The 18,352-nt window shown below is 41.3% G+C and overlaps 1 protein-coding gene across 1 annotated transcript; it reads right to left on the minus strand.

Moving 5' to 3' along the window:
• Positions 1 to 15,560: 15,560 nt before the first annotated feature.
• Positions 15,561 to 17,944, minus strand: LOC147425728 (uncharacterized). Its single transcript, XM_086499896.1, has one exon. The coding sequence runs from the start codon at positions 17,386 to 17,388 to the stop codon at positions 15,781 to 15,783; it is 1,608 nt and encodes a 535-aa protein (XP_086356022.1). The 5' UTR covers positions 17,389 to 17,944; the 3' UTR covers positions 15,561 to 15,780.
• Positions 17,945 to 18,352: the final 408 nt, after the last annotated feature.

Raw genomic sequence — 18,352 nt, forward strand, 5'->3', positions numbered from 1 at the left:
TCAAAAATTTATCCATGTGTCCATTTTGGTAGAGATCGGATAAAGTCAAAATCCTTAAAGGGCCCCTTTGTGAGTCCAGATTTCACCTAATGATCTGGTCATTGCTCTTTGATAGACCATCTCCCTTTTGGACCCATTTCCTTCTCTCCCTTTGGTCTCATGCTGAGATAGATCTAAAAGCACATGTCTATATTCTAACTCTTGTTCCTGTTTATTTTTCCACATTAAATAATCAGTTCAATATGGAAAAAACATTTCTCTTAGTTAGATATTATATTTTATGACATTACCTCTCTCTTAAAATCATAGTCATCCTAGACTATGAGGTAGATAAGATAAAGCCTAAGTCATTAGTCATGATGTTTCCTAGTGGGTAGAGGATTCCTTTTTACCTTGTGACATCATTCCAGAATGGATGACTAGTCCATTTGGTGCTTGGGAGACTTAGCTGCCACAAGCACGTCTGCACTTTAGTCCATATCGTACTTTCCAAAGTAGAGCAACAGATTCTACTTGGTGTTTGGGAGACGTCTTCATCACAAACATGATTCTAAGCATGCATACTACTCAAATCTCTGCATAATAAAAAGAGAGATGTAGTCTTATAAGACAAAAAATTGTTCATTTAAAAGAAACATTTACATTTTCATACTTTAGTGTAGCATTGTAAGCATTGACAAGGTTCATACTATCCTTAAGTTGTGTTCCTTGCATCCATCTAGCATCTTTAAAAGGATAATTTTTGGATTTAATAAGATATCGTTGGATAATCTTACCATGCCTTAGTACCTTTTCCTCATGTCTAAGGAGAGCTTCAGGTTGTAGCATCTCTTCTTGATCTTGATCTCTGGGGGGTCTTCAATGATTGGTCCCGTTGGTGGCTCTCCTTTCTTGAGTAGGCTCACAATGAAAATCATTGTGTATGAGCCAATGACTGGGCAACTTGAGTTGATAGGCCATCTCGTTGATTGGTTTTAATATTTGAAAAGGATAATAATTTAGAATAATAATTTTGGTGGCCTATAGCATTTTTTCTCATAGTTTGTCTCAAAATTAAGTAAGACCCAATCATTTTCTTTGAATGTTAAGGCCCTTCTGTGCTTGTTAGCAACAACTTTTTGCCTTTGTTGGGAGATGGATATAGCCTCCTTAATCTTTTGGAAAGATTCTTGTAGGTCTCGGCTATACTCATAGGCAACGAAGATCTTCCCATGTACCTTCAGTAGCAAGGGAGTTTTAGGTCTTCCCTTAATGATTTCAAAAGGTGCCTTTCATGTAGTAGTATGGACAGTGTTATTGTATGCATACTCTACAAGTGGTAGATACTTCTCCCATTGTGATTGCTGATCTACTTTTGCAACATAATTCTTTAGTAGATTGAGAATCGTAAGGCTAGCTATCTCACTTTGGCCATCCGTTTGTGAGTGAAAGGCTAGAGAGAAAACCTTGTATCTAGATTTTCAAAGAGACCTTTCCAAAAATTACTGGTCATTCTAGGATGTCTATTTGACATGATGGATGTTGGCAATCCATGGTGTTTGAAAATCTGGGATATGAAGAGGGTTGTCATTTGGTGTTCCTTAATAGTCTTTTTGACAGGGGACTATTGTCCATATTCTCGTATTCTCCTCATGGATGGACTTGGGCAATCCAAAGATAAAATCCATGGATATACTCTCCCATGGAAAATTAGGAATTGGAAAAGACTGGAATAATCCAAGTTTCTTTCCTCTATCATATTTGTATTTTGGCATACCACACATTTTGAAACACACTCTTGTATGTCCACTTTCATGGTGGGCCAATAAAAACATGTCTCTACTCCTCAAATAGTAGGTTGAATTCTTCTATGCCCCGCATAGGGAGGAGCATGGATTCATACATCACTTTCTCACGAAGGGAGTGAGTACCACATAGCTTGTTGCCATGGAGAAGATAACAGATGAATGGTTCCTCTTTCTTCCCTAAGGCAAGGGCTAGCATTATGTCCCTAAAATCAGGGTCAGTAGCATACTCGTCTATCATGGAAGATAGATCATTATGAGTTGCTATAGACATCCCATTTTCCCTTGGTCGTCGTGGTAGTGCATCGACTACTAGATTATGCTTACCAGCAATATGAGCAATATGAAAATTGAATTGTGAAAGGAAATTTTCCCACCTCATTTGTTCGTCAGATAGCTTGGTTTGCATCATGAAGTACTTGAGACTTTGGTGGTCCGTTCGTAAGATGAATGGACTCCCCAATAGATAGTCTGTAAGATGAATGGACTCCCCAATAGATAGTGCTTTCATGTGTCTAGGACATGTAGAACAACTAGTAGCTCTTTATTGTATATGCTCAATACTCGTTCATCGGCATTGAGTCTTTGACTTTCATATTCTATGGCATGCCCTTCTTGGAGAAAAACTGCTCCAAAGCAATCTCCACAAGCATCACATTGGACCTCAAATGGCTTTGAGAGTTCCGGTAGTGTAAGCACTGGTTGGGAGGTTAGATTTTTTTTAAAGCTTATCAAAAGAATTTTTCTCTTTAGCAGTCCATGCATACTTAAGGTTATTTTTTGTTAATTCATGTAATGGTCCTTCTATTTGAGAGAATTTTTCTATGAAGCGTCTATAGTATGTGCACATACCAATAAAGCTTTGTAGCTCATGTAGATTCCTTGGGTTAGGCCATCCTTTTATTACCTCTAACTTTGATAGATCCATATGGAAACCATCTTGAGAGATAATGTGACCTAAGTATTGAATCTCTTGAAAAAAAAAATTCACTCTTCTTTTGGTTAATGAAAAGTTTATTCTCCCTCAAAGCTTGAAAGATTACCTAGAGATGTTGCTTATGCTCCTCGAGAGAATTGGAGGAGATGATTATATCATCAAAGAATACTCTAGTGAACTTGTGGTAGGGCCTAAAAATTTTCTCCATTAGGCATTTGAATGTGGCCGGAGCATTTGTTGAGTGAAAAAGCATGATAAGATATTCATAAAGACCATATGCTGTGCAAAAAGCAGTCTTTACAATATCTTTATTCACTATGCATATTTGATGATAGACACTTTTTAGGTCAATCCTACTGAAGTAGGTAGATCCTTGTAGCTTATCAAATAGATCTTCTACACATGGTAGGGGAAATGTGTTTTTGATAGTGATCCGGTTTAGCACTCTATAGTCGATACACATACGATATGTGTCGTCTTTCTTTAATTTGCACTAGTAGGACTAATGAACAAAAGGGAGAGGAACTAGGACTCATCATTCCTTTGTCTACCAGTTCATGCACTTGCCTCATGATCTCCTCTTGTTGAGCTTGAGAAACTCTATAAGAAGGTTTATTAGGCGGTGAGTTCCTAGGTAGAAGATCTATCTTATGGTTATCATCCCCTCGTTTTGGGGGTAACTCCATAGGGATTTCATTGATAAAAACATCTTGGAACCTATTTAGAAACTTAGAAAACTCTAATTCTTCTTGATTCCTACCACTTTGTTTTGGTAAAACATTAGCATCATTTATGGAATCTTTGACAAAAATCATATACGCGGAAAGTGAGCTTTTTACTGACTTATCAAAAGCAGGTGAATTTACACAAGGTATAGTACGACCCGACTCATTGGCATCTATATACATGTTCTTTTCTCTGTAGGTGAAATAAATTCTCCTTTCAGGGAATTTCATGTTGGCAACCATGCGGTTGAACCATGGTGCCCCTAGGATAACATCCTCATGTTGGAGAGGGGAGATGAAAAAGTATTCTTTGTCGATGTAGCTTTGGACATGAATCCTCAATTTCCCAATCAAGGGAGTAACGGAGTCTTGTTGTCTCTTAAAATATCCATCGGTCGCCACAATATCTCCCATCTCAAAAGCTTGTATACCCAACTTAGTGGCCAACTCCGTTGATATGAGGTTGTGAGTAGATCCAAGGTAAAAAAGGATGAATGCATCATTCTCCCTCACCTTTACCCAAGCATAAGAAAGGGATGATCCTTTGCAATGAGTATCCTATTTTGGAGCTTCGATCGTGGAAGCTCTAGGAGTTTCATTGCGTGCATTTCTTTTGGGGCAAGAACGATAACCATGTCCTTTCTCTCCACACTTGAAACATTTATGATCCTTGCGAAAAGCCTATACCTCTTTAGGAAAGAGTTTTTTTTAACCTTTGTAAACTCCCTTCTCCTTGGTCGTGTTGTTGTTGTTGGAGTTACCTTGTTAAGAGTATTAAGCATTGTTCTTCCCTCTTGAATCATTTTGGTCTTTGTTGGAGTTACCTTGTTAAGAGTTTTGAGCATTGTTCTTCCCTCTTGAATCATTTCGGTCTTTGTTTTCCATGGGCTTGGCATTCCTTTTATCCCCTTGTTGGAAATTAATGCGAGAATCAACCATAGTGTGGTGGATAACTTCAGTGATAGTACTAAGCCGTTGTGAGTTGACATACTCGGCCATTTCTTCAGGTAATCCTGCACAAAATTGTTGATTTTGATTGGCAAAGTCCATCTTTTGAAAGACTATAGTTTTGAGATGTAAATCCCAAAAGTTGTCATATTTTTTTATAGATTCATTGGAGAGTAGCTTCAAACTTCGCCGTGCGTGAGCACCTTATCTTTGGCATCGCTTGTAAGGAATTGTTTCATGATGGAAACTTGTAGAGTTTTCCATGTCTTTGGAGCTTTTCCATTGCCATGAAGGCTAGCCCAACATTGTCGAGCAGATTTTTGAAAGTGCATAGCTACATGACGTAGCTTGGAGAGCTCTGTGAAGCCCTCGTCTCCAAAGGGCCGCATCAAATTATTGAAGGCCAAAACTTTGTTGATAGGACCAAAGGTCCCATCATAGGTGAGAAAAGAGATATTTTTCCCTCCCTCTTTGAAATTCTTAAGCTTGTAGGACCTTTTTCAAGCAGCATAGGATTTACAATGTCCTCTCCTCTTGTATTCTCTAGGAGAATAGCCGTTTCTTTTGTTGGGAGCGAAGGAAGATGATGAAGATGGAGAAGAGGGCGACCTCTTGCTTGCCTTTTTCTTCCTTTGATTCCTCTCTTCCCTTTCAGAGTGAGGAGAGAAAGGACTATAGGGTGATCTTTTCCCCTTGGGAGGAATTGGAGATCGTCAAGACCACCGTCTTCGTGGAGCCACACCTTCAGAGGAATTAGGAGATTCACTTCTTTCTCGTTCATTGAATTCCTCCTCTTCTCTTATCGGTGAGAGTCTTATTTTGGAAGTCTCAAAAAGACACTCCTAAGCTCTCTCTCTTCTTGGAGAGGTAGGGAAATGTCATAAGCACTAAGTTGTTGGGTAACTTCGGCTTGCAAGGCAGGTTTGTCCATAGCTTGTTGCAACCTAGTTACAAGATAGTTCACAAACATTCGGGCATCTCAATAGCACCTTCATGTGCAAAATCAAAGTTGTCAATATTCATTCTACTCTCTTTATTATTGTCAGCCATGCTAACTAAACTCATGTATATGATACTTTGTGCTTTGGTACCCTTAGAAACCTTAGTTGCTACTCTTCTTTACTTTTGAAAATTAGCTCTCAAGTAGCCACACCCGTGGTTTAGAGACTGTTGATTGCAAAGAGTAGTGGAGAGGGTCTAGTAGTTACTAGAGTCACACAATATGCAACTTGAAATTTTTACTATATGGGCATTGATGTTAGTAGCACTCTTCTATTGTCCTGGTACACAAATTACTTTGTAAGTTAGTAAGAGCCATTGTTAGTGAACTATGTTTAGGCTTTGATTGTGTATATAATATTCAGTTCGTTGAGCCTTTGAGTTCTACATGTGAATGGCCAATCTAGTCTTTAACCTACACATGAACATTATGCGGGTTTGGGGATGCTACTTTAACTTGGAGTTGAAGGCTATTCTTTTGGAGTCCATCTAGTTCAAGCCTACCCAATGGTAGTCTAGACAAGCTACATCTAGAAGGCAATGGCAATGCTGAAGAAGATTGTTGTCACTATATCAAGTGGAATTGTAGGTCATCTTCTCATGATTGATCAATGCACATTTCTTGGAGGCTTTTAAGTCATGTGTTATGACTAGGGTAACTCAGCCAGGCACTTTTGCACAATCTGTATGAGTGCTGCCCTCACTGTGCACTACAAGGTGCAACTTGCCTCATGAGCTTCATTCAATGCAAGAGCTTCTTATCTGATGTGTGGCGATCAGTTTCTACAAGCGATCCAAGCTCTACACTTAGACAAGATAACTCAGAGTACAAGATGAGCACTTTTCAAGTAGGCCACTAGATTATCTACTAGTGTACGTGATAGCTAATCCTTTACAGAAGAATAGCAACGAGCTCCTTCTGGTTGGCATATTGTGTCTCACTAGTCAATGAGTTTGTGCATGGAAACTTAGGTGTTATCAGGCAACCATGATAGAGCTAGAGTAGCACATCAATGGTTGGGAATTTGGAAATGAATATCTCTATTGCACTAAAGGATGCACTAAGGTGTGTGTGACATCTTGACTTTGAACTCCATGATTAGCTACTACCTCAAAATGTGGACCAATAATGGGCTAAAGCATCCTAATTTCTTGCTGAAATGGGTATTGCATCAATTGAATGCCAACAAAAATTCCATTACATAAGTAATGACACAATGAAACATCTCAAGAAGAGTTTTGAAACCTTCTACTAGGGTATGGACCATGGCCTATTGGATCTTGATTTCAAAGGCTAGATGGCTATTGCTCAAAGTTTTGAGATGTAGATGTTGTGTATGTGGTCCTTACATTGCTAGAGTTGTGGGGAGGCAATTGCTACTCAAACCATTTTTAGAATGCTGACAAGGCTTTGCCATTAGACTTAGGAGGAACTTCAGTTGGGCATGCAATGAGCTCAAACATAATAAATTCAAGCGTTTTCTCATCTACAAAAATGGATTCTTTCTAATTAGTTTTCATGTAGTGCATGCATATTTTGGGTCGAAAGATTTTCCATGTGGAGTAAGCATAGCTCTTTTCAGTGTGCTTAGTGTATTGCTCCTAAAAGCTACTAAATACAACACAACAATACAATGGGGTTCTACACTTTGGCAGTTACTATCACTAGTCATTTTTGAAAATGGAGATTATGTGAATTTTTTGTTGGGTGCATGATACTTTAAAGGGTAGGCCTTGTGATATTATCACTTGTTAAAATTCACCGGTTTTTGATTGGTAGATAAGTTAGTGGGCACTCATAATTTTTTTGTTTTAGGAGTCAAAACAACCAGGACTATGCACCCAAGCTCTCTCTCTCTCTCTCTCTCTCTCTCTCTCTCTCTCTCTCTCTCTCTCTCCCAATCCCTTTTCTCGACCTCACATTCGACCCTCTAGAGTCCTAGAGAGTTGTAGTTTTGTCTTGTGCAGACAACCTCTCTCTCTCTCTCTCTCTCTCTCTCTCTCCCTCTCCCTCTCTCTCTCTCTATCTCTCTCTCTCTCTCTCTCTCTCTCTCTCTCTCTCTCTCTCTCTCTCTCTTATTCATATACCACCCATCACCACTCCGACCCATTAGACCTGTCACGTTGCAATATTGTTTCCAAAAGAAGCTCTCACCTTCCAACACTACTCCCTTTTTCTTTCTTAGTTGCCGTAGTCCAGCTAGAAACAACAAATGTTCATGTTTTACAAACTCCCACAAATGTGTGTTGATGAGGTAGGGTAGGGAACAATATGTAATATGATAGAAGAGGTCCCACCACTAGCCTTGAATAAGAGAGGTTAAGGGCACAACTAGGGCTTCATCTACATCAATCTTTGTAGAAGCAAGCATGATAGGATGTAATTGAATGTTAAGTGACTTTGTTGGTGTTTTATGATTTGGCTCTTATACCCAAGGAAAGACGACTTGTTATTGTAATTTGTACATGATCTGGAGGAGCAACAAATGCACTTGTTGATGACTTGAGGAAAAATTAAATACACCTATACTTGTTTACCTTTGGCCAAGGTCTCAATATGAGAAAATCAATTCTTTTAATTCTCATTGCTCCATTCTTTTCTCATTTTTGAAATTTTTTGTTTAAGATAATTTTCTCAATGTAATTATCTCCTACATTGTTCGTAGAAAGTGTGCCTCAGCTTAGCCTTGAGCCGGTTGAAAAATCGAATCAGCCGATTGAAGAGAGGTGTAGCCTAGGAGAAAATCCACTTAAAATTTTTGAGAAAATAGAGTTAGATTGCAAAAAATGCCGGTGATTTTGTAAAACTTCCTCTTTGAATCTATCCTAAAGGGAATTTTGTATGTTTGTGAATTGATTCTTTTGAACACTGCTTTAAGGTATTTTCTCAATGTGCAACAGTTGTTACACTCACATGTGTAGCTTGCATAAGTCCTAGTCATTGAATCACTTGTAAACTAATGCATGCATACTACCATGGTATGCCAACAAAGGGTTGCATCTTATTGTCCTTGGCAGTCCTCGTGATTTTATCACTTGTTCAACATCCTAAAAAATGAATGCACCTTTGGGAAATATAATTTGAAAAGACATGACTTCGTCCTACTCAAGAATTTTGAGGCTCTTTTGAGGGACACATGTCAAACACTTGGAATTGAACGAACTTCACCACTGTGGATACAAAGGCTTTTAGCATGCCAATGAAGAGATTTGAATTTTTCTCAAGATTGGAAAGAGGCCAATTGGCTAAACTGTGGTGCCCCACCGAGCTATTGTCTTTAAGGGCATGTATTACTTCTTGCACACACACGTCGCAAATGCATGAACCTTGAATCCTTCATAAGAGAAGTATGTGTGTGTGTGTGTGTGTGTGTGTTCTTATAGGTATATGTATGTACGTATGTAGGTGTATGCATGCATAAAGATATGTAGACGTATATATACACACATATACGTTGGTGCAACCATAGCTGGTCGGGCCTAAGAGTGGTGCTATGCAGTGCTAAGGGTGCAAACAAGGGCATGGAAGGATGCTAAAGTAGGTATGAAGACCCTGGGGTGGGAATGTATGCTTGATGTGGTTATTTAGGCAAAAAGGCTAAAAAAGGGGCCAATTGGGGAGGCAGGTCTAGGTGTTCGAAGTGCTGATATGGTGCCTTGGAATGTAGTGTTCAAGATGTTCAAGAAGCCGGTCCAAATGACTCCTCAAACAAAGCTGCAGGGTGAAAGATATGGCAGATCCCCGATGGATAGGGCAGATAGAGACAAATAGCTAGAGCTACTGGGAGTGGATAAAGGCAAAGTACTCAAGTTCTGGATCATGCCGGTCTTTTTGGATTGCCACTCGGAGATCTACAGTGCAATGGTCTAGTGGAGAGTGCCAATGGGCAAATCATCAAGATGCTGACAGAGTATGTGTATAAATAGGAAACAGAGTGGAAGGTGAATCTAGAGAAGTGCTTATGGGCGTATAGAACGTCCCGCAAGGTGGCCACCAGATTTACTCCATTCAAGTTTGTTTATGATAAAGAAGAAGTGCTATTAGTGCATGCACAACTAGGTGCTTTGAAGGGTATGCGGCGCATCAATGCCACATCATAGAAAATTTTACAGGATCTGATTGCTAGCCTTGATGCATTGCAAATGGAGAGAAGAGGTCGCAACGGATTACTATGTGAAGCATCAAGAGAAACGGGTTTCCAAAATCAATCAAAGTCTACCAGACAAGAATATAAAAGAAGGGGACTTGGTGATGAAGTACGAGAGCTACTTGGATTTCACTTTCCAAAAGAAGTTCAAGAAGAAGTGGACGGGATTTTACAAGCTGCAAAAGGCTTTTCCAAATGAGACACATCAACTAGTGAGAGCAAATGGTAAGCTTCTTAGGCATAGGGTGAAGGATGTGCAGCTCAAGCTCTACTTCGATAGAAGTTTGGTGCCTGATGTGCATTAGATTGTAGCCAAGGGGGGTGGGAAACCCACGTAGAAGTAACAATGTGTGGAGGAGTGGGAGCTTTGTACATAGTCTGTACATATGGTTGTGGTTTTGTGAGTGCTTTTGGTTATCTATTCAGTGTGATAGCTTTTCAAGTTCTATAAATATGCTTTTGGTCAAATATGAAGGTCCAAAAAGGGGGCTAGGCAATGATGGTGAAACCAAAGTTGGTCGGGCCTAAGAGTGGTGATATGCAGTGCTAAGGGTGCAAACAAGGGCAAGGCAGGATGCTAAAGCAGGTATGTAGGCCCTGGGCCAGAAGCTTATGGTGGGAATGCACACTTGATATGATTTTTTAGGCCAAAAGGGCTCCATAAAGGGCCAATTGGGGAGGCACATCCATGTGTCTGAAGTTCTACCTTCCATCGAAAGTAAAGGACCACCTTGCAAAAATGAAGGGTGCATTTTGTAATCCGCCCTCTTTGATTCGAAAAATTGTAATGTTTTCATAAGCAATAAAAAGTCCAAATTTTAATAGCCCAATTTTTCAGAGTCCCTTTAGAAAAATGTTCTTTGGCAACTCTCGCTTATCTATGGTTCAAAACAATGTTAGTAGTGTGAAAAATCCCATCCATAGGAAAAAGAGACTCAACATTTTATGGAACTCAATGGAAACATTGAAAACTCATGGAACATTGGAGGATATGAAGATAGGTTATCTTCTTCCTTCATTCCTTGGGTTGTTAAAGAGCCAACATAGAAACAAACAATCTTGTAAGCAAAGTAAGCACTCCATTATCTTGGCCTCCAAAGAGGCACATATGGTAAAAAAGTTGATCCATTGTGTTAGCATCCTCAATGTACCCAGGACTAGTGATCACCAATTTTCTAGCATCTCTTTAAATAAAAACATCTTTTGTAGCATAGTCCTGTCCAACACCCAAATCAGCCTTAAGGCGTATGAGCCATACACACTCAACCGTACCTATGAATATTGCCATGTACTCAACCTCACAACTGGAAGTGGCCACAGTAGATTGCTTCTTGCTCACCCATGATATGAACTGCCAAGCATGCAACAAAAAACACTCATGTGTCATAACGACCAGCCCAAACTGCGTCCAAAATGCATGTAAATCTGGTGGCAATGATCCCCGCTTGGGATAAAACAACCCAAGGAGTAAATTGCCACTCAAGTAGCAAAAGGTCCGCTTGATAGCCTGCCAATGCTTAACCCTAGGCTATGCACAAATTTACTGACCTGTGAGACAAAAAATTGAATATCTAACCTCATGTTGCATACATAAATAAGGCATCAATGCTCGGTTGATTATGGTTCCTATTGAGCTTGCTCGTAGCTGAATAATGGTTAAGCCAAAGGCAAGCCCCGAAAGACTCCATTATTAAGTCTATAGTTCCCAACGGTGTACCTCAAACTAAGTCCTTTTCAATCAAGATAATAGATCCCTGTCCCACTTACCCTCTTGCAATATGTCCAACCTTTCATGGACAACTTAAGGACCTCTCTTCTTAAGCAAGAAAATAGAAACCAATCGCTCTGATACCAATGTAATGAGATATTTCACACTTGTTGATGCATTGTATGTACCTGGGATAAAAAAGAACCTTTTGTCTGTATCTGCACTTGCTATTGCTATAACATTGATTGTAGCAAAAATGAAATAACAATAGTTAGTATTTCCTTTAAGAGAATTCTTATAGAGCATAGAAGAATAATTGATTAAAGGTAGCAAAATAAACATTACACCTAATTAGCTTGGCATGAAAAATACTTGCAAAACACACACACACACACACACACACACACACACACACACACACACACACACACACACACACACACACACACACACACACACACACACACACACACACACATAATTAGAGAAATTGACAACAATTGAGGATCGGATTTATGTGGAGCCGGTCCCTTCTTCAAAACTCTTTTGTATTATAGATTCCCCAATAAAGAGAGACTTGGTACAATACAAGCTTGTGTTCCGTGACAAATTGTTGGTGCAATGAAGATGGTAGCTTCATACACCAAAATTATGACCTTAATTAACTTGCAAAAGCATTAACATATCCCCAGCCTCAATCCCAAGACCTCAAACACCTTCAAAGGTGGAGAGAGCTAGCAGGGAGTGAGGGAAGGGAAGAGAAAGAGGAAGAGGAAGAGGAAGAGGAAGTAACATACAACAAAGAACCAGTCTTCTCACTTGTTATTACTCTTGTAGCTTAGCATAGCATAGTAGCATAGTAATGGAGATGAAGAAGATGGCAAGCTTGCACTTTGGAGCATGGATCTTGGTTGGATTTGCATTCCATAGCCAAGAGTTGTTGGTTTAGGCTCTCAACTTCTCTAGCTTGGAGAAGCAGATGGATTTATAACACACAATGAGAATGAGAGAGTGTGTGAGTGTGTGAGAGGGGTATATGGGCAAGCCTCGGGGGGTTCACTATGTGTAACACTACCATATCACGTGCGTTCAAGACATGTTTGTAAAACCCCTTATTTGTAAATTTTGTTAGGAATATAATGTACCCTTTTCTTTTAAAATCTGTAAGTTTTTTTCAAATTTGAAAAAATAATATCCTTCTGTATATATATTTCTGTAAGTTTCAAGAACTTTAAATACCCTTCTGTTGAACTCACGTATAGGTTACATTTTTCTTAGGTGACCTCCCCGGGGGGCAAGCTACCCCCCTCCTTGCTTGGGTCGACCCCCTCTTCTAGCTCAAGGAATGATTTGATTGGACCTCCCCTAGACTAGCCAATCGCATGCATTAGTCATATCAAGCAACAAGGGTAGCATTTGAAAAAAGTGTCCTCCTTTCCTATTTGAGAGATAGGGCTTGAATAATGCTTTATAATTATTTAGCTGGACTAAATTCTCATTGGACCTCTTAAAGGGCTATCCAATAGGATCCGGGCACACCATGAGGGCAACATGGGTAGGGGCTTGACATGTGTCCTTGTTGCCTCCTAAGTTTTGGTTTGCCTTGAGAGTGAGTGTGAGTGTGTTCTCTCTCATCCCCTAGCTTCAAGGCTCACCCCATCTTATGTAGGGATCCCATTGACTTCAGCACCTCAAGCACCTTAGGCTTCACGCATGACAAGCACCTCAATACCTTAACCATCAAGCATGACAAGCACAACACCTCAAGCTTGGGCAAGGTTCCCACCTCAAGGTCAACTCCAGCTTGCTTAAGGTCCTAGGTTTAAGGACTTTTAACACTAACCTTTGGAGGTCTTTAATGAAGCTAACCCTACGGTCTTTTAAGCTCCATTATCTGGTCATTGCTCTTTGATAGACCATCTCCCTTTTGGAACCATTTCCTTATGTCCCTTTGATCCCGTGCTGAGATAGATCTAAAAGCACATGTCTATATTCTAACTCTTGTTCCCTTTTTTTTCCATATTAAATTATCAATTCAATATAAGAAAATCCTTTGGGTTAGATAGATATTAGATTTTATGACACTTATCATGAGCCTTGATTACACAATTATAGTAAATCATATAGAAGAATAGATATTGCACACAATGGGTGGTTTCAAATTATGAGTTTTGTGATCGTTATATATACATAGTGAGAGTCAAGTGTTGTCATCTGTATACGCTACATACTTTTGTAAAATAGCAATGGATGGGGTATTACGGTGATAAATAGTTGAATTATGCAAAATCCTCATGATTATGCCAGGTTTTTAGCACCACTTGACTAGGGCTAGATTGTTAGCACCACCACAATCCCTCCCCCTTTCTCCTTCTTGGCCATTTTTGTCTTGTACTTTCTCTGTCTCGCTCTCTCTATCTCTCTCTTTATCCTTCTCTTAATCTCGTTTTCTTTCTCTCTCTCTCTCTCTCTCTGTATACACACACACACACATATACCTCTCACTTTCCCTTTCCTTTCTCTCCTTTCTTCTTCACTTCATCTCCCTACCTCTATGTCTCTCTCTCTCTCTCTCTCTCTCTCTCTCTCTCTCTCTACTTCTCTCTTTGTCTCTATTTCTATATTTCTCTCTCCACTTCACTACCTATAACATTTTTTTCTTTCTATCCTGTGATGGCTTCTTTGTACCAATTCAACTAAGTAGTTCTTACTATACCTTCGAAAGTGCAAGTTCAAGTGAGTGCTCAAATTAGCCCACTCCAGAAACCAACAAAGATGCAACTGATTGAGGACAAGCTAGACATGAAAATTTCTTGAAGTACCTACCGTTTGGGAAACTCCGTCCTTCAATTGTACGGATTATCTAGAAGGATGTCAACTAGCACATTTCTGTAAACCTATCAAAACTATAGCTAAGAGAGTTTTAGCCCATTTCAAGGCTAAAAACCTACCTCTAATGTGTATAAGGAGAGTGAGGGAGTGTAGGGACATGTGACAACTATAACAAGTAGAATAGATTGTTTGGAGACCATCAGAAGTAGCCCAAGCTCTAACTTGATATCTATGTTGGATGGTGGCAAGTATAAGTCTATTCTCTCATAATCAAGAGCTCGTTGAGTCTTCTACAAAGGATTGGTTATACCAAAATTTGAATAAAAATATATTGTCTTCTCAGTTGCCTACCTTATTGACATAATGTCTCTTGGTCTTATTGTCAAGCTTACTGTCAATATCAACAATTAGTATATAGTTCTTTTTTACGGATATTAAACATAAACACACACACACACACACACACACATAGACATACACACGTATGCACACAACCACAAACCCTTGTAATAGTGTTTGATATAAACTCACTGTTGGAGCAGTATTTGAATAGCTTTGCGTTCATGGGCAGCTGCTCACATTGTCCTCTTTTCGAGTAGCGGATGAGAACATTACATAATCTAGACACTTAACTTGGGGAGAACTTGTCACACGGATAGCTACTGTATAATCTACACTGAACTGGTAAAAGCATCTAGAGAAACACTAAACTACGCACGATGGCATCAATTTCAACATCCCAAGTATGTATCCAATGCCTTTGAAGGGAAATGCTTTTTAAGTTGTGTGATCACCACGTAATCCATAGCTCTTTGCACTATGGTCCATGTGGCATGAGATAAACTAAAGTTGATTTGACTTCAATTTGGGACCGAGGTTTTTTTTTAAAACCATAAAGGGTGCGAGCAGATTTATATTAAAGAAAAAGAAGTAAAGTTACAATGACTACCACATGGGGTATAGTTAGCTTTCAGTCAGTAGATACAAAACTTTGGGTAATCAAAATTACATGGCCCATACATTTCCTATTCTTAGTTAGGGGGGTTATGTTCAGTCAGGGCATAAAGGAACTCCTAGATGTGGGCGATGAGCCGAAGACCGTTGTTGTGTAGCCTCCTTAGACTATCCCCATCCGTTTAGCATTCATCCACCAACATTCTCTGTAGATGAGTGTAAGATCCATCAAGCAAAACCTCCTGCTGCTTGTTTATGTTAGCGCTGTTCTAGAATCCCATGCAGTCCGTATTGCGTCTACACAAAACACCTTCACGATGGAGGTAAGAGTCAAGACCCATTTGATGAATATTTCCGTGCTTGATCTCTTGTAACATTAATTTGTAAAAAATTATAGAAGTTTAGATGCCAGAATTGTAGAGAACCAAGGTGTAACATCCTATAAAAACGTATTGAGAAGTCGTAGAGGAAACTTTAAGATCTTCACTCTACTGCTCGTGCATGCATTGGACAAGTACGTGTATGGGGACCAAAAGCAAACAGACAAGGTATATTATTATTGTATATGAGTCTCTATATCAAGGACTCTCTTCTCATGAATCATGATGTGAGGATGTCTTGACGGGCCCTTGACTAGAACTTAATTAGCAGGAAGATGATTGTGTTACATGATGTAATTTATAGGTGTTAATGAGCATCCCAATCATGAAAATTAGCAGAGTAAAGCATAGACAGGCTATGGCATCTACTGCTGTTTGCACATGAAGTGCTGATAAATGCGGCAGCGGAAGACCTTGCGTTGCGCTACAAAGCCAGGCATGATCATGAACTCGACGGTGGGATGTGCCGTCACAGGGCATCGGGTGCAGCTGCCTATCGGCGGCACCGCCACCGACTCAACATACATCGCATCCACCGGATGCCCCCTTGCCACCCTCAGAATCGTCGCCGGCAGCGTCGTCGATGTCGCCAAGCGGTGCAGCAGCCATGCCCACTTCGCCGCCCTCAGAAACGCATCCATAAACCGATCCCTCTGTGCCGCCGACCGGAACGCCAGCGCCGCCGCCGGCAGCAGCGCCAGCACCTCCTCGCTCTTGGCCGCCGCAAAATTGTGAAACGCCGGCTCATAACTCGGCGAATGCATCCTCAATGCCTCCGCTGGATCCAGCCCCTTCATCCTCATGAACTCCTGGAGCCTTGCCACCGCCCTTGCGCTCGGATCGAAGATATGCGTCAGCCCGCTGTCATCAAAGCTATCATTCTCAAAGCACCGAAACAGCGCCGCATTGATCCTTGCTTCCAAGGCATAGCTCGCATGGACCCTCCTCAAGAACACTGTGTTGGCTTCCATCTCCATCAGCGTATTGATGAGAGAGTAGCCAGCCCTCACAATCTGCTGCATGTAGACCCTGCAGAAGGTATTCACTTCCCACCGAAAGCGAAGTAGGGCAGTCTCAAACATGCTCAGGATCTTCTCTCCCGCAGTCTCAGCTTCGTGCTGCCGCCACCCCCAAGCGGGAGATTCCCATTCCTGTGTGGCATCGTCGTCCTCAACATCTTCATCGTGAGGAGCTAATTCTCGTTCAGGAGGCTTTTTGAGTTTAAGGATTGGGGTTGGGGTTGTATTCTCTCTGCTGCCGGCGGGCAGAAGAGGTGGCGGACATATGGAAGCTGGGAAATGATCACCAGAATTAGCACCGGCGTTGCTATTGCGCTCAAGCATTTCGTGCTCTTGGCTAGCTATGGTCTGTTGCTGCTCCATATGCCACTCCCACATGTCACTTGTATCCTGGGTTTCAAGCAAGACCTCTTGCTGAGCCTTGGCCTGCTCGAGAAGCGCTGCTGCTGAAAGGCTGTTGAGATGGGGCGGCGCCATAGTCGACGTCACCTGGCGGCTTTGCGTGAACATGTTGGCGCCTGCTACTTGCCCACCATCCTTGCTCTTGGACCAGCAGGTGAAGATGCCTGTGATGACGCCGATGGCACTGCGCCGCTTCTCATAGAACAATTCATACCTGTCAAAGTCCCCTTGTGAGAGGGCGCTGTCAGAGGAGGTGGAACTCGGGCCAATGGTCACCACATGAGTACCGCTCCTGCTCTTTGAAGTTGTCAAAGCCCCTGCGTGATGGTTTTTCCTACTGGGTTTGGCAGCTGCGGGGGGGCCCTTCGTCATCATATTGCCACCACTGACATTTCCACAGGACCTTGTGTCCTGCACTTGTAGAGCGATCTGGCGGCCAGTGACAGCCTTGCTCTGATGTAGCAGACGAGGGGGACTGCTGGTCTTGACCAGGCCGGCGGCTCCATAGACTTCACTGACACGCCGCCCTTCTCTGCGCCTTCTATACGACATCGATGTCGTTCTCTCCCAGCCCAACCTGGATAAAATGGCTAGGAATTCGGTCTGTACATGGGCAGCAGCTTGATCAATATGGCTAGGAAGATTCCTTTCCTGCAGGCAGCTTGAGAGGTAAACGGGATTCTGATTAATATGGCTATGGAGGTAACCCCCTAGCTAGATCATAAGGGTAGCATGGACCTGTGTCTAGAAGTTGACAAAGGACGATGTTATGGCTATGGAGGCACTATGCACTGGGTTCTACACAGAGTAATACTGGGAATTAAGCCCGCTTTTGACCTGATTATGCGGTTACAAGTGTTACTCCCTCTTCCCCCAGATCATTACCCTCATGTTTTTAGCACGCAAATATGGATCCTGTTGCAACAGCAACATGCTGCGGTCTCCAATTCCAAGCTACCTGATCAGGGATAACGTAAAGCAGATTCTTTGTGCCCGAGGGCTGTGAGGCAGCATTGAGACAAATTAGAGAGAGAGAGAGAGAGAGAGAGAGAGAGAGAGAGAGAGAACTTGCAGCTTCAATGATCACAGCGGGTCCATTAAGGTGATCTACGTAACAGTAACGTAAGCACAAAGGTTTGCTGAAGGGCTTCAAAAGCTTGCATGCAACAAGAGATAACGTGCAAAAGCAAAGCCCAATGAGATCCACCACAGATTTTTTTTTCCTCCCTCCCTCTCATTGAAGAGAGAGAGAGAAGGTCTCTTCCGGGCTAGAGAGAGAAAATAGAGCTCGACCAATCAAATGCGAGACTTTTATTACATGATATATCTTAATGTAACATGTGTGATGCAGAGAAAGGAGGAGTGGCCCCCTGGAGGATAAGCGTCCTATCACACGGGGACAAAATTTGGGCAGTGTAGGTAGCTCTCTAGCTTTGAAGTTCGAACCTTAGTACCACTCCTTTTCACAATGTTCTCACTAATATCTCCTCCCGCTCTGCCTCTGAGGCTCTCACTG

This window comes from Adiantum capillus-veneris, chromosome 25 (genome assembly GCF_014529385.1).
Source record: "Adiantum capillus-veneris isolate H3 chromosome 25, ASM1452938v2, whole genome shotgun sequence".
Taxonomy (NCBI): Eukaryota; Viridiplantae; Streptophyta; class Polypodiopsida; order Polypodiales; family Pteridaceae; genus Adiantum; species Adiantum capillus-veneris.

Excerpts from the sequence above, each read along its gene's own strand:
- LOC147425728 (XM_086499896.1), bottom strand. The coding sequence starts at position 17,388 with ATGTCGTATAGAAGGCGCAGAGAAGGGCGGCGTGTCAGTGAAGTCTAT.